Raw genomic sequence first — 22241 nt, 5'->3', positions numbered from 1 at the left:
CCACACTGGCAAGGGTCTTAACATTAATTCGATATTCTGCCATCATATTTGTCCTACCAAAATGAACCACCTCACACTTATTTGGGTTGAACTGTATTTGGCACCTCTCAGCGCAGATTTGCATCCTATCGATGTCCCGCTGTAAAGTCCGACATCCCTCCACAATATCCACAAAACCCCAACAGATTATACACAGCAAATTTACTGGCCCATCAGCAAATTTACTGACTCATCCCTCCACTTCCTCATCCAGGTCATTTATAAAAATCACGAAGAGAAAGGGTCCCAAAACAGATCCTTGAGACACACCACTGGTCACCGACCTCGATGTAGAATATGTCCCGCCTACAACCACATTTTGCCTTCTGTAGGCAAGCCAATTTTTGGATCTACAAAGCAATATCCCCTTGGATCTCATGCCTTCTTACTTTCTCAATAAACCTTGCATGGGTTACCTTATCAAGTGCCTTGTTGAAATCCATACACACTAAACCTATTGCTCTACCTTCATCTATGCGTTTAGTCATATCGTCAAACAATTCAATTATGCAGATAGCCTTTGACAAAGCAATGTTGGCTATTCCGAATCATGTTATCCCCCTCCAATTGTTCATAAATTCTGCCCCTCAGGATATCTTCCATCAACTTACAAACCAATGAGGTAAATTTCACTGGTTTATATTTTCCTGAGCTATCTCTACTCCCTTTCTTGAATAAGGGAACGACATCCGCAACCCTCCCATTCCCGGGAACCTCTCCCGTCTGCACTGATAATGCAAAGATAATCGCCTGAGGGCCAGCAATCTCCTTCCTCGCCTCCCACAATAGCCTTGGTACATCTCGTCCGGTCCCGGTTACTTATCCAACTTGATGTTTTCCAAAAGCTCCAGCACATCCTCTTTCTTAATAGCTATATGCTCAAGCTTTTCAGTCAGCTGCAAGTCATCCTTACAATCGCCAAGATCCTTTTCTGCAGTGAATACTGAAGGAAAGTATTCATTAAATACCTCTGCTATCTCCTTCGGTTCCAGACTCATTTTTTTCCACTGTCACACTTGATTGTCCCTATTCTCTCATGTCTTATGGTTTTGCTCTTCACATACTTTATTAATGCCTTAATCCTGCCCTGAATGACTTTTCATGGCCCCTTTTGGCTCTCCTAATTTCATTCTTCTGCTCTTGCCTGCTAGCCTTATAATCTTCTGGATCTCCATCTTTACCAAGTTTTTGAACCTTTCGTCCGCTTTTCTTTTCTTCTTGACTAGTTTCTCAACAGAATCCGTCCACCACGGTTCCTGTACCCTATCATTCTTTCCCTGTCTCATTGGAACGTACTTACGCAGAATCCCATGCAGATATCCCCTCAATATTTGCCACATTTCTTCCGTACATTTCCCTGAGTACACCTGCTCCCAATTTACGCTTCCATGTTTCCACCTGGTAGACTCATTTTTCCCCTTACTCCAAATAAATGCTGTCCTAACCTGTCTCTTCCTATCCCTCTCCAATACTATGGTAAAGGAGATAGAATTGTGATCACTATTTCCAAAATGCTCTCACACTGAGAGTTCTGACACCTGACCAGGTTCATTTCTATATAACAGATCAAGTACAGTCTCTCCTCTTGTCGGCCTATCTACATATTATGACAAGAAATCTTCCTGAACACATCTAACAAACTCCACCTCATATAATCCCCTTGCTCTAGGGAGTTGCCAATCAATACTTGGGAAATTAAAACCTCCCACAACGACGACCCTGTTATTATTACACCTTTCCAGAATCTGTCTCCCTGTCTGCTCCTCGATATCCCTGTTACTATTAAGTTGTCCATAAAAACGCACACAGTAGAGTTATTGACCACTTCCTGTTCCTAACATCCAACCACAGAGATTCAGTAGGCAATCCCTCCAAGGATATACGGTGTGTCGGAAAGATATGTTAGTCAGTAGAGGGGATGGTGTGGCCTGTATATAAGGAATAATATTAAAGAAATAAGGTTTGACAAACCTTATTGAATTTTTTGAAGAACTTACGAGGAATGTTGACGAGGGTAAGGCAGTGGATGTAGTCTATATGGACTTCAGCAAGGCCTTTGACAAAGTTCCACATGGAAGGTTAGTTAAGAAGGTTCAGTCGTTAGGTATTAATGCTGGAGTAATAAAATGGATTCAACAGTGGCCAGATGGGAGGTGCCAGAGAGTAGTGGTGGATAATTGTTTAACGGGATGGAGGCCGGTGACTAGCAGGGTGCCCCAGGGATCTGTTTTGGGCCCAATGTTGTTTGTAATATACATAAATGATCTGGATGATGGGGTGGTAAATTGGATTAGTAAGTATGCCGATGATACTAAGGTAGGAGGTGTTGTGGATAATGAGGTGGGTTTTCAAAGCTTGCAGGGAGATTTATGCCGGTTAGAAGAATGGGCTGAAAGTTGGCAGATGGAGTTTAATGCTGAGAAGTGTGAGGTTCTACATTTTGGCAGGAATAATCGAAATAGAACATACAGGGTAAATGGCAGGGCATTGAGGAATGCAGTGGAACAGAGAGATCTAGGAATAACAGTGCATAGTTCCCTGAAGGTGGAGTCTCATGTAGATAGGATGGTGAAGAAGGCTTTTGGAACGCTGGCCTTTAAAAATCAGAGCATTGAGTACAGAAGTTCGGATGTAATGTTAAAATTGTACAAGGCATTGGTAAGGCCAAATTTGGAATATTGTGTACAGTTCTGGTCACCGAATTATAGGAAAGATATCAATAAATTAGAGAGAGTGCAGAGACGATTTACTAGGATGTTACATGGGTGTCAGCACTTAAGTTACAGAGAAAGGTTGAACAAGTTAGGTCTCTATTCATTGGAGCTTAGAAGGTTGAGGGGGGATTTGATCTAGGTATTTAAAATTTTGAGAGGGATAGATAGAGTTGACGTGAATAGGCTGTTTCCATTGAGAGTAGGGGAGATTCAAACGAGAGGACATGATTTGAGAGTTAGGGGGCAAAAGTTTAAGGGAAACACGGGGGGTATTTCTTTACTCAGAGAGTGATAGCTGTGTGGAATGAGCTTCCTGTAGAAGTAGTAGAGGCCAGTTCAGTTGTGTCATTTAAGGTAAAATTGGATATGTATATGGACAGGAAACGAGTGGAGCGTTATGGGCTGAGTGCGGGTAGGTGGGACTAGGTGAGATTAAGAGTTCGGCACGGACTAGGAGGGCCGAGATGCCCTGTTTCCCTGCTGTGATTGTTATATGGTTATATGGTTAGTATTAAATCATGTGAAAGGTATGACATAGTATCGGAAGGTGTAGAGTCTTTATGGGTTGAGTTAAGAAATGGCAAGAATAAAAGGACCCTAATGGCAGTTTTATAAAGGCCTCGAAACAACAGCCGGAATGTGGATTAGAAATTGGAGCAGGAAATAGAAAACGCCTGGAGGAAGGGCAATGTTATGATAATAGTTGTGGATTTTTATCATGTAAGCCTGGAGAACATGCAAGGTAACCTCAGGGTAGCCGAAACACATTGTAAAATTATAAAATAGAAAATGCTGGGATGTCAGTACATCAGGGTACATCCGTGAAGGAGAAATGGTGGACGACCCAGTTTCAGAACTGGGTCTGTCCTATATCCTGCCGATCTGCTGAATGTTTCCAGCTGTAACAACTGTTTTGTTGATTTTTAATGCACAGATATTAACTGATCTGAAGGTTGCGGATGTTGTTCCCTTATTCAAGAAAGGGAGTAGAGATAGCCCAGGAAATTATACACCAATGAAATTTACATCAGTGTTGGCAAATTTGTGTAGAAGATCCTGAGAGGCAGGATTTCTGAACATTTGGAGAGGCATAATATGATTAGGAATAATCGGCATGGGTATGTCAAAGGTGGGTCGTGCCTTACGAGCCTCATTGGTTTTTAACGATGTGACTGAATACTTTGATGAAGCTAGAGCAGTACATGTATTGTATATGGATTTCAGCAAAGCGTTTGATAAGGTACCCCATGCAAGGCTTATTGAGAAAGTAAAGACGCAGCGGATCCAAGGAGATCTTGCTTTGTGGATCCAGAACTAGCTTGTCCACAGAAGGCAAAGAGTTGTTGTAGTCTGCATTGAGGTTGCTGACCAGTACTGTGCCTCAGGGATCTGGCACCCTTCCCTTAGCAATTTTTAGAGATGACCTGGATGAGGAAGTGGAGGGATTGGTTAGTAAATTTACTGATGACACTTAGGTTGGGGGTATCGTGGATAGTGTGGAGGGCTGTCGAGGTTACAGCGGGACATCGATCAGATGTAAAACTGGGCTGAGAAGTGGCAGATGGAATTCAATCCAGAAAAGTGTGAGGTAGTTCATTTTGCTAGTTCATCTATGATGGTAGCATATAGTATTAGTTGTCAGACTCTTGGCAGTGTGGAGGATCTAAGTGATCTTGGAGACCGAATACAAAGGACACTCAAAACTACTGCGTAGGTTAACTGTGTGGTTCAGAAAGCATATGGTGCATTGGCCTTCATCAACAGAGGGACTGAGTTCAAGAGCTGAGTGCTAATGTTGCAACTATATACGACCCTGGTCAGACACAACCTGGAGTATTGTGCTCATTTCTGGTTACCTCACTATCCGAAGGATGTAGGAACTATAGAAAGTGTGCAGAAGAGATTTTCAAGGATGTTTCCTGGATTTGGGAGCATGCCTTCTGAGGAAAAAGTTGAGTTAACTTGGCCTTTTCTCCTTGGAGCGACGGAGGATGAGAGGTGATCTGATAGACGTGTATAAGATGATATGAACATTGATCGTGTGGATAGTCAGACGCTTTTTCCCGGGGCTGAAATCGCTAATACGAGAGGGCACAGTTTTAAGATCCTTGGAATTAGGTACCCAGGCGATGTCAGTTTTATGTCTTCTCTTTTACCCAGACAGTGGTGTGTACGTGGAAAGGACTGCCGCGGACGGTGGTGGAGGCGGATAGAGTAGGGTCTTTGAAGAGCATCTTGGATATGTACATGGATCTTAGAAAAGCAGGGGGCTATGGGTATCCCTAAGAAATTTCTGAAGTAAGTACATGTTTCGCACAACACAGTTGGCCGAAGGGCCTATGTATTATGCTGCAGATTTTCTATATTTCTATATTCTCAGTTCATTCCATACAGCCAATGCTCACAGCATCCTTTACTCCCTCTATCATTCTGTTGCATTTGCTCCCGAGGTTACTGTCTCTACGCTGCGTGGAAGTGAACACAGAGCGAGGAAATTATGTAACATTTCTTGCACTGCTAGTGGTTTGTTACCATGGAAACGGAGGAAGTGGCTCAACAAAAGTAACTGAAAAAGGAAATAACAAACTCAACATCACGCGCTATGAGTTACATTGTGACAAAGGTTAACACGGCAGCCATTTTGAAATGATGAATCTAAAATTGAAAAGGCTGCTTTTAACCATGCCTCGTGTTGTATTGATTTAATCGTATAGTAGTTCTGGCTAATAAAACAAGATTTCTACTCTTGTGATCAATAATATATTGCCATAAATATACCAAATGACAGCCTCAACCACAATCTGTTGCAACAAACTCCACATGTCGAACACTCTTTGGCTGAGGAAGTTTCTCTTACTTCAGATTTAAAGAGAAACTTCTTTATTTTGCGGCTGTCCTCTCAGATAACAGGCTCTCCTTCTGATGCAAACATCCTCTCCATGTCCACTGTCACAATGCTGTTCACAATTCTGTGGGTTTAATTAAGATTCCATCCACCTCTATACTTCTGAAATCCATAGGGTACAGGCCCAGAGCAATCAAATGCTTGTCCGACATAAACCCTCTCATTCCTGAGATTACTTTTTGTAAACCATGTGAGCAACAGTTGTACTGAACACATTTCCATGAACAACAGGGAAAGTGGTACCAGGATAATTCACAGGGGAAAACTGTGGTTTCTTTACTGTTCCACTAAGTATCACAAAACAAGCGCCTGTGCACAGGTCCATTTCCTGAGGAACAAAGTTAGCGATTTGGAATCACAGCCGTTCCTCAGAGTGGTGTCAACTATTTCCCGTTTCAGTGAAGATTTCCAGCATCTTCAGATTCTGCCTGTTTTCCACCGAGTGACAGGCAGGTGGCAGTGAGGGGCGATTTCCAACCACAGTTTGAACACCAAACTCACGGGTCTGTTTCTGTTGCAAACACGGTACAGCCCATTTACTCACAGCCTCTCTCTGTGAGGGATGGAATGGGAACTCATCCATTCCTCAGTATCGCAGTTATTGCTTCCAAAGGAAGTCCAGAAATAAATATCTGAACCCAGACCAGAATTACTCGCTCACACATCATAACCCTAGACAGTTTATCCCCGAGTCTATTGTACTTGGATCTAACACTGCGATATTCCAGGATCCAACCACATAGAGTCACACAGCTGAATCTGCCACTCAGCGAACCAGTAATCCTCGTACATCATCCCCACATCTCACAGTGCGTGGTTCAATCAGGGAATTCCCCAAAACCATGCCCAGCACCCCAAAAATGTTGATTCATTGTGAAAGGAGGAGCATTCAGCTCCCATCTGTGGAAGTACTGTCCTGGGCCAAATCCCAAATACTGACAGGTCTATCTGCCCACTGTTTCCCAGGATTACAACTCAAACAGCAACTCGCCCAGGACTCCTTGTTGCCAGTAATATGCTGAAGTACCTCGGCCATTCAGAGTTCAAACACTAACACTCCGACATCAACCTGTGGCAGAACGGGAATCTGATGATCTTCTGACTGAGACAGATGTTGGGCTGGAAAACCTGGGGCGGGGCACCTGCAGGCATGTTTCACATTTCACACTGTCTCCACCAGCTAAACTGAACGCAATTTATCATTATCCTATTCTTAAATGAGATCTTGCCCAGCACAATTGACCATCGCATTTCCTGTAGGCTAACAGGAATAAAACGAGTTTAATATCAAATTGAAATTAAAGTGCTGGAAACACGGTACATCAGATTGGATCTGTGGAAAGAGGAACTGTGGAAGATCCAGTGTCGGAACTGGGACTGTCCAAGATGCTGCCCGATCTGCTGAACGGATATAGCATTCTCACTTTCCACTTTATATGATACACAACTATTAACAGATTACAAGATACTTGTGATGGCCTGAACAAAGTTGCACAAATATAATGCATTAGTTTTCTCTTCAATCCAATACAGGGATGAGCAGTTTATACACGCAACATTCTCCCCATCCCACTATCAATCCGTTATTTCTGCTTCCAAGCCCCCTTCCGATAAAGATGAACACGGCGGACACTTGGTAACGTTGAAGCTAAAATCGTAATGGCTGTCTTTGCACTACTTAGTGCCTCATTTAATAAATCTTCTGGTAGACCCAGGTAACAAACACTGATTTCAGAAATAACTCAGTAAGGCAAAATACGTCACAATGAAGACAACGGTAGAAGATAAATTGTTGATATACAAATTGGTGGGATACAACTGGACAGAGTATCTACAAGGTGGTTGATATATATCACTGAGGTGGTGGGACACAGGCTGGACAGTGGTTGATCAAGATATTTGATACATATCATTGAGATGGTGGGATGCAGGCTGGACAGAGACTGAACAAGATGGTTGATATGGTTGATATTGTACCCCATCAGTGAAGTGATGGGATACAGACTGGACAGAGGTGGAACAAGACGTTTGATATATATTATTCAGGTGGTGAGATACAGGCTGGACAGAGGTTGAACATGATGGTTGATATATATCATTGAATGTAACTTAACTTAAATCTATACACCCTCTCAACTCCAGATCCATTGATATCAACTGGGGCTTCCCTCTGTCCGTTCCTCCTTTAGTCCACAACCAGCTCCTTTGCTTTTGCTACATTACGGGAGAGTTTGTTTTATTGACACCAGTTTGTCAGGGTGAATGACTTCTTCCCTGTAGGTTGCCTTATTGTTATTTGAGGTTAGGCCAATCAGTGTACTGTCGTCAGCAAATCTGATAAGCAGTTTAGAGCTGTGGCTGGCAACGCAGTCATGTGTGCAGAGAGAGTAAAGGAGGGGTCTAAGTAGAAGACCCTGTCGGGTATGTGTGCTGACGGTCCGAGAGTGAGTGGTGAGGGAGCCCACACTTAACACCTGCCGGCGGTCTGACAAGAAGGCCAGTTTCCAGCTACACAAGGCAGGGTGAAGGCCGAGGTCTCTGAGTGTCTTGTCGATACTTCATGCCTTCGTATGGCTACTGCTCTTCCCATGACTGCAAGGAACTGCAGAGAACTTTAGAGAGCAGAGAACATCAGAGAAACAAGCCTCCCCTCCATGGACTCTTCCTACACTTCCCCTCCCTCGGAAAAGCAGGCCATGTACTCAAAGATTCTCACAACCTGGACATTGTTGCTGCAAACCCGCTCCCCCATCGGGGAAGAGATACAAAAGCCTTAAAGCGCGAACCACCCGGCTCAAGGACGGCTTCCTGTCTGTGGTTATAAACCAAATGAATGATAAAATAGACTCGGCCTCACAATGTAACTCGACGTGACCCTGCACCATATGTCTATCTGCACTGCACTTTCTCTGCAGCCAGAATGCTTTGTTACATTTATTGTTTTGTCGTATATCAGCTCAATGTACTGCTGCAATGTAATGCTCCGGTGAGTTCGCAATAAATAGAGGCCACATTTCTGTCCGGAGTGAGCAAAGAGTTTTACTCAATCATCCCAGCTGCTGCAACACCAGCAACTTCACATCAGGGAGGAAGTTCAAATCAGCTCCGTGTTAAATGTTTAACCATCACGGTGACTGAAGGCAGCTGCAGGTTCATGAGGGACTGTTACTGTCAGATTCTGCAGTTCTTGCGGCTGCTCATCGCACCCAGGACTGAACCCTGGTCACTGAGCATTGGAGGAGTCTGTTCTGCTGATGTTAGCCTTAAACTAGACTGGTGTTTAATATTGTGGATCTGTGAAAGATAAATCAGTTCTCTATCAAATTCTGTGTCTCAGGTACTTACTGTCTCTACCACTCTGACATTGTACACTAGAGAGGCCACTCGGCCCATCTGGTTCCTGCCCATGTTTCTGTTCCATATCAGTATATGAAAATCTACCCCTGCCGTTCCTCTCTCACTCTCCCTGAGATGACAGGTTGCAACTAGTCACCACTCCGTGGGATAGGAGATTTCCCTCGAATTCCATAGAATCATAAAAATCTACAACACATTACAGACGCTTTGGCCCACGATGTTGTGCCGACCATGTAACTTACTCCAGAAACTGCTTAGAATTAGTCTCTTAAAAGACCCTATTGTATCCTCCTCTACCACCGTCGCTGGCAGTGCATTCCACACACACACCACTCTTTGCTTAAAAAACTTAGCAATGACATCTCCCCTGTACCTACTTCCAAGCAGCTTAAACCTATTCTCGCTCGTGTTAGCCGTTTCAGCCCTGGGAAAAACCCACTGGCTATCCACACGACCTGGTCTTACAACATTTATATTGCTGTATCGCATAGTTACTAATAAATAGCATTAGTTTATAGCAATACCAGACTCCACGGTGTTTTCTATTTCTGCTGGTTCTTTGACCCGTCACAGGGTACGTAACAGTATCTACTCCAAATATAAAAGATTAAATGAAATAAACAGAAGTTAACAGTGTTGTGCGTATATATAGCTCCCAAACTATCAAGCTTGGGAAACAATGCTTAAAGTCTTCAGATGGTAAAGTAGAAAAGTTCAGTAATCCAACGGAATAAGTGAGTGAGAGGAGGGATTTGTAAATCCACACGAAAATGTAGAGAGAAGGCAATTACGAAGAATTCCACATACATTCCACGCTGGGTAAACGAAATAACAGTCGCCGAAGATCTTATCCGTCGATTAGTTCCGAAATCCACTTAGAAATATCACCAGGTGACAGTCACAGGAATATCGTCTTCAAGTGGTTACCACAGAACACCCCGATTCCACGTAAGGGCCAACAAAAGTGATACCACAGGATACTCCAGCAAATCCACACATATGGATGATACGAAGTGACAGTCACACATCCGTTGTGCACTGCGTGCCGATGATCAGATCAACCCAACCTTTTGGGCATGGAAGAGTTGCAGCCTATAGCAGTCACACGCTGAAGTTCCAACAGCTTGTCTCCCTCTCCCGCTCCCGCTCCCGCTCCCTCAGGCTGCGGTAGCTTGTGTCTGACGTCACAGCCCCGCCTCACTCGGGCACTTAAAGCGACACTCACAGTAAACGAACCTGCGGTCTCGTAACACAATGCACCTCTAAAGTCTGACAGCAGACTAGCGAGTGAATCTTCGATGGTGCAGAATCAGAAACCAAAGAGTTGCCAGACTGAGTCAGGCTTTGGGGCTCCAGAGAGAGATGGGGTCTAGAGTTTACACGGAGGAGGAATCAGACCAGCAGGATATGGCTACAAAAGAAAGATCAGAAACATTTGGAAACTAGTAGACCGAGAAAAAAGTGGTTAATTTCTGCAAAATACTGCTGGAAATCAACCGATCCGGCAGTAGATGTGGAGAGGAATAGACAAAGTTTAGACCGAGCCCGCTCCGCATGCTTAGTTGCTGCCTGAACTGCAGAGTTCCTACAGCATGTTGTATGTGTGCGTCCCTGTATTTCCAGCAACTACAGAATCTCCTGTGTTTTACACCTGCATTTTACTTTGGCATTAGATACACTTTGATATTGAGTATATTGTTTATGGGAGCCGCTTTCTGCGTTAAAACAGCTGTTGATTTTTCTATAGGTCAGTTGTGGAGAGCGCCCTCTTCTTTGTGGTGGCGTGTTGGGGAGGCAGCATTAAGAAGAGGGACGCCTCACGTCTTAATAAGCTGGTAAGGAAGGCGGGCTCTGTCGTGGGCACAGAACTGGAGAGTATAACATCGGTAGCAGAGCGAAGGGCGCTGAGTAGGCTACGGACAATCATGGAAAACCCTGAACATCCTCTGCATAGCACCATCCAGAGACAGAGAAGCAGTTTCAGCGACAGGTTGCTATCGATGCAATGCTCCTCAGACAGGATGAAGAGATCACTACTCCCCAATGCCATTCGGCTTTACAATTCAACCGCCAGGAGTAAGATATGTTAAAGTGCCGGGGTTAGGACTGAGCTTAAGTTACCATTCAATGTATTTAAATAGTTAAGTATTGTATGTAATTAGCTTTGCAACAATAAGTGTATGGGACATTGGAAAAAATGTTGAATTTCCCCATGGGGATGAATAAAGTATCTATCTATCTATCTATCTATCTATCTATCTATCTATCTATCTATCTATCTATCTATCTATCTATCTATCTATCTATCTATCTATATACACGAAAAAAAAGAGGATAGACATTGAACCGGTGCTTGCAGAAATGTTCAATGGCACCGTGATTACCCATAAGGCGCTGCGTTCAAAAATTCTCCAGCGCTGAAGCACCGATAAAATGCGCAGGCGTCAGCGCTGATGACGTCTCCGAGTAACACGCATGCGCGCAGTACACTGAAGGCCTTGGAAATATCGGGAGCAGGTAAGAACGTTTCTCTGTATTTTTATCTTAAACACCGACTTCAGGACAATTCCTGTGAAATCCGGACACCGTAGTCCGCAATCCCGGGACAGTCCTGCTCTCGTCCCTCACTCTCAGCCCCACGATCCGTACACGGGCCCCGGGGAGCTTCCGGTTGATGAGGGAATGGGAACGGATGGATCTCTCAGACAGAGCTGAGCTCCAGCTATCTAAATGCAAGGATTAGGAACTCGGAGAAAGGGAACAAAATCTTTTACATCACCATTTGAGAAAATCGCCCTTGTTCTACCTCCAATCACTACCGAGAGAAAATCTGCAGATGCTGGAAATCCAAGCAACACACACAAAATGCCGAAGGAACTCAGAATTAGTACTCTTTTCCACAGATACTGCCTGGCCTGCTGAGTTCTCCAGCATTTTGTGTGTGTTGCTTGTTCTACCTCCTCTTGCTCTGGACTTTCCTACCGGTGAGAACATGTTTTGACCCATTCTCTCTGGGCATATAATGATATCAAACACCTTTGCCCTGGGCAACAAGTGGCTTTCACATCACAAATGTGCCAGACTCCAGTGAGACAGACTACTGCCCTTCCCTTCATATTCATTGCCATTGCCATCACTGAGTTCAACACTGTCAGTCATTGGGGGAGGGTTCAGGGGGAATATTTATGTAGAATACAGAAACTAGTGATGCCTGTTTGCATTTTGGTACTGCAAGAGTTGCTGGAAAATTTGCAAGTGGGAAGAAGTGGAGTGATATTTGGAAATCTGACTTTTTAAAGTGTAATTTAGCAAGCAAACCACATATGGACAATATGCAAAAACGTTGGTGAGAAAATCCTTCATTACCTGTTACAGGCCTGCTACATAGGTTGTGTGAGAGTGCAGATGAACTGGATTGATCCCAGAGGAGATCAAAGTTCCTATTGACAGTGATTTGCTCGCTGTGAAAATGAATACCTCTCTATATAAAATTCACTGTGCACATCTTGTCACTGGGTAAAAAATGCACAGTATATGCAGACTGATTATTACAAATTAGAGGAAATATTGGAGGGAAGGAGGGGTGACCTCCAGTGGCCCTGATGCCCTCACCTACAAGATGTGCATCCAGCTGCAGCTTGTAACCCTGCACTTCAATGAGCTGCAACTTGAAATGGGTGAATTCCAGATCATCCGGCAGTTGGAGGTGTTGATAGATATGACATGCAGGGAGGTGAATTACACCCGAGGTGCAGGGCACAGGAAACTGGGTGAGAGTCAGGAAGGGGAATCAGGTTAAATAGGCATCACAGAGAACTCTAGTGGCCATCCCCCACAGGAACAGGAAGACCACTTTAGAAGCTGTTGTGGAAATTCCCTGGCAGAGTGCTAATAGGGGATTTGTTAGTTAGGGGAACAGATCAAGAGGCGACTAATATCCTAGTGGTAAGGCTTGCCAGAGGTAGTGGGGGGGGGGGGGGGGTGGTTACGTGGTTAAAGTAAGTTGTAGGGGGAATGGGAGCCAGAATGTCAGAACAGATAGTGGAGAGGGTGAATTGAATTTAATTGACTTTATTATATACATCCTTCATATAGATGAGGAGTAGAAATATTTACATTACGTTACCATCTAAATGTGCAATGTGTAATTTAAATTGTTTTATAATAATTAGTTTGTATATAGGACAGTCAAGAAAGCAAAGAAATCAATTAATCAGTCTGATGGCCTGCTGTAAGATGATGTACCGCAGCCTGTTGGTCCATTTGCTGTGGTACTGTGTCCTGGATGGTAGCAGCAGGAACAGTTTGTGGTTGTGTTGAATTTGGTTCCCGATAAGCTTTGTTCCCTTTTTATACAAATCCATACGCCTACCATCCAGGCTCCCATCCAAACTTCTTTTAAATGGTGAAACCGAGCTCATATTCACCACTTGTGTTGGCATCTGATTCCACACTCTCACGGTCATTTCAGTAAAGACCTTTTCCAAATGTTTCCGTTTAATTTTCACATTCCCCACTTACCCATGACCTCTGGTTATTATCCCACCCAACCTCAGTGGAAAAAAGCTGCTTGCATTTACCCTATCTATGCCCTCATAATCTTGTATACATATAACAATTTCCCAAAGCAATGTATAATTTCCTTGTTTATGTTTAGAGCCTTTTTTAGGTGTATAAGATGATGAGGGACATTGACCGTGTTCATAGCCAGAGGTTTGTTTTCCCAGGGCTGAAATGTCTAACACGAGGGAGCAGAGTTTTAAGGTGCAAGGAAATAGATACCGAGGGGATATCAGGGGTAAGTCTTTTACACAAAGAGTGGTGGGTGTGTGGAATGCACTGCTGGCTATTTGACTGAGAGTGTTTCAGTTACTGTGGGGCCAGGAACCCATGCAGCTCAGTGGGAACAGGGAATAATATCAATGTCTCTCCAAACTGAGCCAGGACACAGATTGGAGATGGCAGAAATGCTCCTCTCTTATAGAGATAGGAAGAACATCAGAGAGTTTGATGGTCATTCCAGATAACAGCAGTGTGCCCAGTTAGATGATGATTTCACTCTCCAACTTGTGTTGAACCTCACTGTAACAGTTCAGTTCCCAGCTTGACAACTCAAGTGATCTCATCTGAAATGTTGTCCTGCAGCCACTGATGCATTTTGTTAATCTTTTTACAGGTTACAAATGACAGGGAATTTGTGTACGGGAATCTAAAACTCAACACGCCAGTTTTGCTGTCTCTGTCCAGATATTTAAGAAGTGGAGCAAGGGATTCACTCGATCATCCTTCCTGCTCAGACTGTGGGGAGGTTTTCACTCTATCATCTGACCAACTGGCACGCCTGTCATTTTAAACAGGCAATTCCCATTCATCTGCTCAGATGGTGTGAATTAATTCAGACGGATATTTGAACTAAAGGGACATAAGCAATTTCACACTGGGAGAAGGGATTCAGTCGGTCTTTCCTCCTGTGGACAAACCAGTCAGTTCACACTGGGCAGAGGCCATTCACCTGCTCAGACTGTGGGAAGGGATTCACTAAGTCATCCACCCTAATGGCTCATCAACGAGTTCACACTGGGGAGCGGCCGTTCACCTGCTCAGACTGTGGGAGGGGATTCACATGCTCATCCCAACTGAAGATACATCAGCGAGTTCACACTGGGGAGAGGCCATTCACCTGCTCAGACTGTGGGAGGGGATTCACATGCTCATCCCAACTGAAGATACATCAGCGAGTTCACACTGGGGAGAGGCCATTCACCTGCTCAGTCTGTGGGAAGGGATTCACTACGTCATCCAACCTAATAGCTCACCAGCGAGTTCACACTGGGCAGAGGCCGTTCACCTGCTCAGACTGTGGGAAGGGATTCACTACGTCATCCACCCTAATGGCTCATCAACGAGTTCACACTGGGGGGCGGCCGTTCACCTGCTCAGACTGTGGGAAGGGATTCACATGCCCATCCCAACTGAAGATACATCAGCGAGTTCACACTGGGGAGAGGCCATTCACCTGCTCAGACTGTGGGAGGGGATTCACATACTCATCCCAACTGAAGATACATCAGCGAGTTCACACTGGGGAGAGGCCATTCACCTGCTCAGTCTGTGGGAAGGGATTTACTCAGTCATCCAACCTAATAGCTCACCAGCGAGTTCACACTGGGGGGCGGCCGTTCACCTGCTCAGACTGTGGGAAGGGATTCACATGCTCATTCCAACTGAAGATACATCAACGAGTTCACACTGGGGAGCGGCCGTTCACCTGCTCAGACTGTGGGAAGGGATTCACATGCTCATCCCAACTGAAGATACATCAGCGAGTTCACACTGGGGAGAGGCCATTCACCTGCTCAGACTGTGGGAAGGGATTCACTCGGTCATCCCACCTACAGAGTCATCAGCGAGTTCACACTGGGGAGAGGCCGTTCACCTGCTCAGTCTGTGGGAAGGGATTCACTCGGTCATCCATCCTAATAGTTCACCAGCGAGTTCACACTGGGGAGAGGCCGTTCACCTGCTCAGACTGTGGGAAGGGATTCACTCGGTCATCTGACCTAATGGCTCATCAACGAGTTCACACTGGGGAGCGGCCGTTCACCTGCTCAGACTGTGGGAAGGGATTCACATGCTCATCCCAACTGAAGATACATCAGCGAGTTCACACTGGGGAGAGGCCATTCACCTGCTCAGACTGTGGGAAGGGATTCACATGCTCATTCCAATTGAAGATACATCAGCGAGTTCACACTGGGGCGAGGCCATTCACCTGCTCAGACTGTGGGAAGGGATTCACATGCTCATCCCAACTGAAGATACATCAGCGAGTTCACACTGGGGAGAGGCCATTCACCTGCTCAGACTGTGGGAAGGGATTCACTCGGTCATCCCACCTACAGAGTCATCAGCGAGTTCACACTGGGGAGAGGCCGTTCACCTGCTCAGTCTGTGGGAAGGGATTCACTCGGTCATCCACCCTAATAGCTCACCAGCGAGTTCACACTGGGTAGAGGCCGTTCACCTGCTCGGACTGTGGGAAGGGATTCAGCTGCTCATCCCAACTGAAGGTACATCAGCGAATTCACACTGGGGAGCGGCCTTTCACCTGCTCGGAATGTGGGAAGGGATTCACTCGGTCATCCCAACTGAAGGTACATCAGCGAGTTCACTCTGGGGAGAAGCCATTCACCTGCTCAAGCCTGAATTATACCTCTGAGTAGGCACTATGGCATAGCAGACTCAGTAGCCCATGCATGTTGACTACACGGTTGTGAGCATTTCTACTTGTGCGTTTGTGTGTCTGCGTCGCTCTGCCAAAATGCTAGTTGGCGTTGGGGTTCTATGCTACTGTGTTGAATTGACCCGTGTGGAGTTGGGAACGATGGCGACTGCTGAGTTCATCTTGTTGGAGTTGGAGCTAATAGATGTTGAACAAGAGTTACTTTTATTGAAATTACTGCAGCACAGAAAAGAGAGAAGTTTTTCCATTTCTTTGCGCATTCCACAACGACCAAACCGATGTTTATGGAAATTTCTTTCCACAAATTTGATGCCATTTTCAATTCTTTATGGTGTGCCGACGAAGGGTCATGCAAATGGACATATTTTCTGACTTCTTCACTTACCCTCTCCTCAATTTGGTCCACTTCCCAACTTCGAAGCAACAGGAAATGCACAGGAGGAAACTGGCTGCTGCCAAGTAGACCAATCACAGTTCTTGCGGTCTGTGTCGCCACGACACATAGGTACATTTTTGGGAATGTGCGCGTTAGACTACATTGGGCAAAAGACTCTCTTGGAGGCGCTAAATGGAATTGCTTTCCGGCTTTGCTCCGTTCATTTTAAATTTACTTACCACCCCTTTAATATCTTTATCAAAGTGTTTATAACACTTTTATATGTTTGAATTTGAATTTTAATCGACTAAAATGGCTTACAGAGGAAGAAAGGCATTAGCCGAAGGCAAGGAAACTGGTGATGGAAATGGAAATAAAGAAGATGTCTTTGAACAGCCTAAAAAATTTCCACTTACTTTACCGGCTATCTAGAATCTTTTGGATGAAAAACTTGATGAAAGATTTACTACCTTGGAAGTATGGTTAAAGGAGAGCGAAGGTGGATTGGCAACACTTGAAAAGAAGAACGAAAAACAGCAGTGGCAAATTTCAGTGATTATCAAAGCTGGCAAACTTGTATCACAAATGGAATTCTTTGGAAATGAAATGAACTTCGACACTCATACATTGGAGCAGAATAAAGTCAAGATTATTGATTTGGAGAGTCAAAGCCAGACTGCATTTGCGAATAATAGACTCAGTGCGGACGTTGAGAGCCGGGATCTTACTCAGTTTTTTCTCAATTCTCAATGGAGGTCTTTGGCTCGGAGGTTTCTTCTTCTCTTCCTGCGCTCAACTGCGCACATCGGGCGCTGAAACCAAAACGATCAAAAGGGTTAAAACCGCGTCATGTAATTCTTCGATGTCACAATCTGAATACCAAGGAGCACTTCATTCAGATTGCTTGTCAGAATGAAGTTACTGAGCATGAGAATCTTAAGTTTCATTATGTTGAAGAATGTTGTCCTGAGGTGATGCAAGAAAGATTGCATTTTAAAATGGTGATGTCAGAATTGTATCAGAGGAATCTTCATCCGACTTTGTTATATCCCTTTCACCTAAGGGTTGCTCTGCCTCATAAATCATTTAAATGGTTTAAATGTGTGGATGAATCAAAACAATTTCTCGAAGATCTAAGCTTGAACGCAGATGTCTAATGTTTTGAAGATCAATATTTGAGTTTGGATGTCTATGAAATTTACCATTCCTTTATGTCTGTGTATATCTGGTTTATTAGTTAACAACCAGCTTATAGATTTGGACAGTTTAGAACTTTGCCCTTGAGTTGATTACAGTCATACTGTATTTTGACGTTCAGAAGTTTATTATGTTTCCATGTTAAAGTTCCTTTCTTTTACCTTCATTGTTTTACTTTTTTTATTTTTAATTGTTTGCTTTTGAAAATTATTAAGACTCTGATTTGCTGATTATTTCTTTTTTCTTGAAATATTATTAAGATTGTATTTTGTGTCATTTTTAAAGGCCTTGTCTTTTAAAACGGTCTGCAATAGGCTGTTTTCTCTGAAATGTGTTTGACATTCCTTGTAATTTTTTGACTATGGGTGCTTTGTTTATTTTTTTTTGTAATTTGGAGATTTTCCCTCAGGGGAGATGGGGGTAGAGAGGTTCTTAGATAGTTCTCTGGCTGTCTATTGGCCAGGTTTTTGGACTTTGTGGGTGGGGGATAGGGCTATTTTTAGTCTAGTATTTTTCTTTTGGGCTGAATTGAAGCTACAAAAATGTCTGTATTGTCATAACTTCCGGTTCCTCTTTAAACTTTCCCTCTTCCTGATTCGTGAGTTTCCTATGCGATATGGTTAACCCTTTACATACTACATTGTTTATTTAAGGAAAATTGATATCATTAATTATTTTGGCATTATTAATTTTGTTTCATGGAATACGAATGATTTGAATCATCCAATTAAATGGAAGAAGATTTTTAGAGTTTTTCATAGACTGAATGCTCAGATTATCTTTGCACAGGAGGCTCATGTGAGGAAGGAGGATAATCAGCACGTCTTTAGGTATTGGAAAGGCCAACAGTTTCACTCATTGACTAAGGAGAAAGGTGTTTCTTTTTTCTAGACTCCTGGAACTCATTTGTTCACTACAATACAATTTCAGACCCATATGGTAGATCTCTATTAGTCACTGGTTAACTTTATAACGATAAATTAGTTTTGGTTAATATTTATGCACTAAATACTGACTATCCTGAATTCTTTAAGCACTTTTTTGTATTTTTTCTCAATTTAAATGAATATATGGTAATAATGGGTGGAGATTTTAATTGTTGTCTGAATCCTATGATGAGTGGTGGTTCAACTCTATTTTACTTCAGGGCATAAGTTTTGTTAATTTCATTAAAGAACAGATTGCCTTTTTCTTTTCAACTAACTCAATGGAAGAAATTTTCAGTGGGATATTATACGATACCTTTAAAACATATATCCAAGGGCAAATTATCTCATACTCTGCTGAATTGAAAAAACAAATTCTTAATGAAATATGTACATTGGTTAATAATATTACAGAAATTGATAGAAAATATTCTTTTGCTCCCATTTTAAGTCTTTATAAAGAGAGAATTGAACTTCAGATGCAACATCATTTGTTATTAACATCCCCGATTGAAAATCAGTTACTTAAAACTAAGAGTCAATTTTATAAATATGGTAATAAATCGGGAAAATTATTAGGTAACCAATTAAAAGTGATTTGGCGAAACTTCAGATTAATGGGGTTTGCAAACGGGAAGGTATTTTGACGGTTGACCATGGTGAATATAACAAATCTTTTCAAGAATTTTATACCAATTTATACAAATCAGAATTTCCTGATGATTCTACCATAATGTATGAATTTTAAAAGAAATTCAATATTCTGAAATTATCAGTTAATGAACGTTTAGTATTAGTCAGACACATTACTGAAGAGGAAGTAAGCAATTTATTCAATGAATTCTGGTGAAGCACCTGGTTTGGATGGTATACTGCTGAATTTTTCAAATCTTTTTCTGATTTACTTTCTCCTGGTGAGGTAAAAATGTTAAAGATTATTTATAGGTAAATTACCACAATCCTTTTATGAAGCATCTATTTCTTTAATTCCTAAAAATGATAAAGATCTCACTGAATGTGCATCATACAGACCTCTATCTTTGTTGAATGCGGAATCTAAAATCCTTTCTAAAATATTAGCAATTAGATTGAAGAAGATATTGCCACAAATTGTCTCTGAGGATCAGACAGGATTTATTAAAAATCATTATTCACATTTTAATGTTTGGAGGTTAATGAACATTGTATACACAACTTTATCTAAGACTCCAAAATGTGTTATCTTGCTCGACACCGAGAAGGCATTTGATACACTTGAATGGGAATTTTTTTTTTTACTATACTTGATAAATCTAATTTTAGCCCAAAATTTATATTTTGGATCCAATTGATATATCATATACCTTTGGCGTCTGTTTCACTAATAATCAGAGATCCCCTTTCTTTAGGCTTTTCCAAGGTACTAGACAAGGCTGTCCTTTGAGCCCCTTACATCAGATATTGGCCTGGAGCCCTTGGCATCGCTATTCGTGATTCACCCAACATATTTGGTGTTACTCATGGGAATGGGACACATGAAGTATCGCTATATGCAGATGACCTGTCACTATATATTTCTAATTCAGAGGAATCCATTCCTGCAGTAATAACACGACTTGCTCAGTTTAGTAGTTTTTCTACCTATAAACTGAATCTTAATAAAAGTGTGCTTTCTCATTAAATATGCAAGTCTCAATGTATAGACAGTCATCATTTCGATTGGTTGCTGATTATTTTATTTATTTGGGTGTTAAAATTACTAAGAAGCTCAACGATTTATTTAAAGTTAATGTTGACCCTTAATTGATCATGTTAAACAATTGTTTACTAAATAGTCCCCATTGTCCTTACCCTTGATTGGTTACATTAATGCTATTAAGATGATTATTTTACCTAAATTTCTGTATCTATTTTATGCAATATCAATTTTTATCCCTAAATCTTTCTTTTTGATATTATTGATACTAAAATTTCTTCATATATAAGGCAGAATAGAAATTCCTGCCTAAGGAAGAAATATTTACAGAAGTCAAAAAAGGAAGGCGGATCCTAGATTTTATTATTGGGCAATTAATATTCGATATTTAACGTTTTGGACACAAGAGTTGGATGAAACTCCGTGTCCAGGATGGATGAACCTCGAGCGTGAGACTGTACAGGTGTTTTCATTGCCTTTTATTTTAGGGGCTTTTCTCCCCTTTGCACTTACTAAATTGAATAAACAAATGGTAAATCCAATAATTAAACGTACAATAGGAATATGGTTTCAATTTTGTAAATTTTTGGACTGAATAAATATATACTGTCAAGTTCTATTATATCTATTTTTTTTCTTTCAACCATTTAAATTGATCAAGCTTTTCTTTTATGGAAAACGGAAAATTATGCTTTCGTGACTTATTTATGGATGATTGTTTTATGTCTTTTGAACAGTTTTCTAATAAATATAATTTGCCTAGATCACACTTTTTCAGATATTTACAGATTAGAAACTTTTTGAATGTTATTTTACATTCTGTTCCGATATCACATCAAATTGATGTTACGGAAAAAAAAAGTTCAAATCCGTATTGGAAGAGTTTATTATCATTTAGTTATGATTTAATTATGAAAATATGCTTAGATACTTCTGATAAAATTAAGAATGGGTGGGAAAGAGAACTTCAGATACCTTTACCTATACAGAAATGCGAGAAAATTCTTCAACTAGAAAATTCCTTCCTCAGTTTGTGTCAGACATGCATTCATACAATTTAAGGTGGTTCATAGGGCTCCTATGACCACTGGTAAGTTAGCTCATTTTTACTGCCATATAAATCCTGTCTGTGATAGAGGTAATTCTGAGGTAGCTTCATTGAAACGTATGTTCTGGTCTTGTCCTCTTCTAAAAATAATATTGGAAATATATATTTGATATTATCTCAGTAGTTCTGCGTATTGATTTACAACCACATCCTATTATTGCAATATTTGGACTACCAGTGATAGACTGTAGTCAACTATCCTCATCAGCTTGTCGTCTAATTGCATTTGTTACATTAATAGCCAGAAGACCCATTTTACTTGAAAGATTCCAATCCCCCTGCTACATTGTAAAGGTTTTCCGAAGCCTTAGCATGTCTAAACTTGGAAAAAAAAAACGAGTGGTACTGTGGATCCTTCGGTTAAATTTGAAGAGACTCGGAGACCATTTATTCAATATTTTCATATGATGTAAGTTGACCCTTTCCGAATCTTGTGTAATAAGGTTTTGTTCATGTATAGAGGAGCGGAGTTAATGACAAATAATAATTTCAGCCATTGTGATATGACAGCCCAATTTTTGTCTATTTGTTTTTATTTAGTTTAGTGTTTTTTTTTCTGGTATAGGGTGTTTTCCCCTTATAGAATATCTTTTTCATGGTTAGTTGCTATGAGATTGGGAGGTTAAACTATATTTGTCATTTGGAATTGGTGTTTTTACATGTTAACCGTTATTAATGTAATCCCGATCTCTTTATATCAT

At 41.9% G+C, this 22241-nt stretch overlaps 2 protein-coding genes and 1 long non-coding RNA gene across 4 annotated transcripts in view; 2 read left to right on the top strand and 1 right to left on the bottom strand.

The window, feature by feature from the left end:
• LOC140723308 (uncharacterized) overlaps nucleotides 1-22241 on the bottom strand; it is a 119882-nt gene that overhangs the window by 44847 nt on the left and 52794 nt on the right. The gene's annotated exons all lie outside the window — the stretch shown is intronic.
• The window catches only part of LOC140723309 (uncharacterized), a 415600-nt gene that overhangs the window by 386000 nt on the left and 7359 nt on the right, over nucleotides 1-22241 (top strand). The window lies entirely within an intron of this gene.
• Nucleotides 11471-17656, top strand: LOC140723295 (uncharacterized). The gene is made up of 2 exons (XM_073037892.1): nucleotides 11471-11532; nucleotides 14192-17656. The coding sequence occupies exon 2, from the start codon at nucleotides 14571-14573 to the stop codon at nucleotides 16026-16028; it is 1458 nt and encodes a 485-aa protein (XP_072893993.1). The 5' UTR covers nucleotides 11471-11532; nucleotides 14192-14570; the 3' UTR covers nucleotides 16029-17656.

The sequence above is a fragment of the Hemitrygon akajei genome, unplaced genomic scaffold, assembly GCF_048418815.1.
Source record: "Hemitrygon akajei unplaced genomic scaffold, sHemAka1.3 Scf000108, whole genome shotgun sequence".
Classification (NCBI taxonomy): Eukaryota; Metazoa; Chordata; class Chondrichthyes; order Myliobatiformes; family Dasyatidae; genus Hemitrygon; species Hemitrygon akajei.
This window is presented reverse-complemented; position numbering and strand designations above follow the sequence as displayed.

Coding starts and splice junctions, on each gene's coding strand:
- LOC140723295 (XM_073037892.1), top strand. CDS start 14,571: ATGGCTCATCAACGAGTTCACACTGGGGAGCGGCCGTTCACCTGCTCA.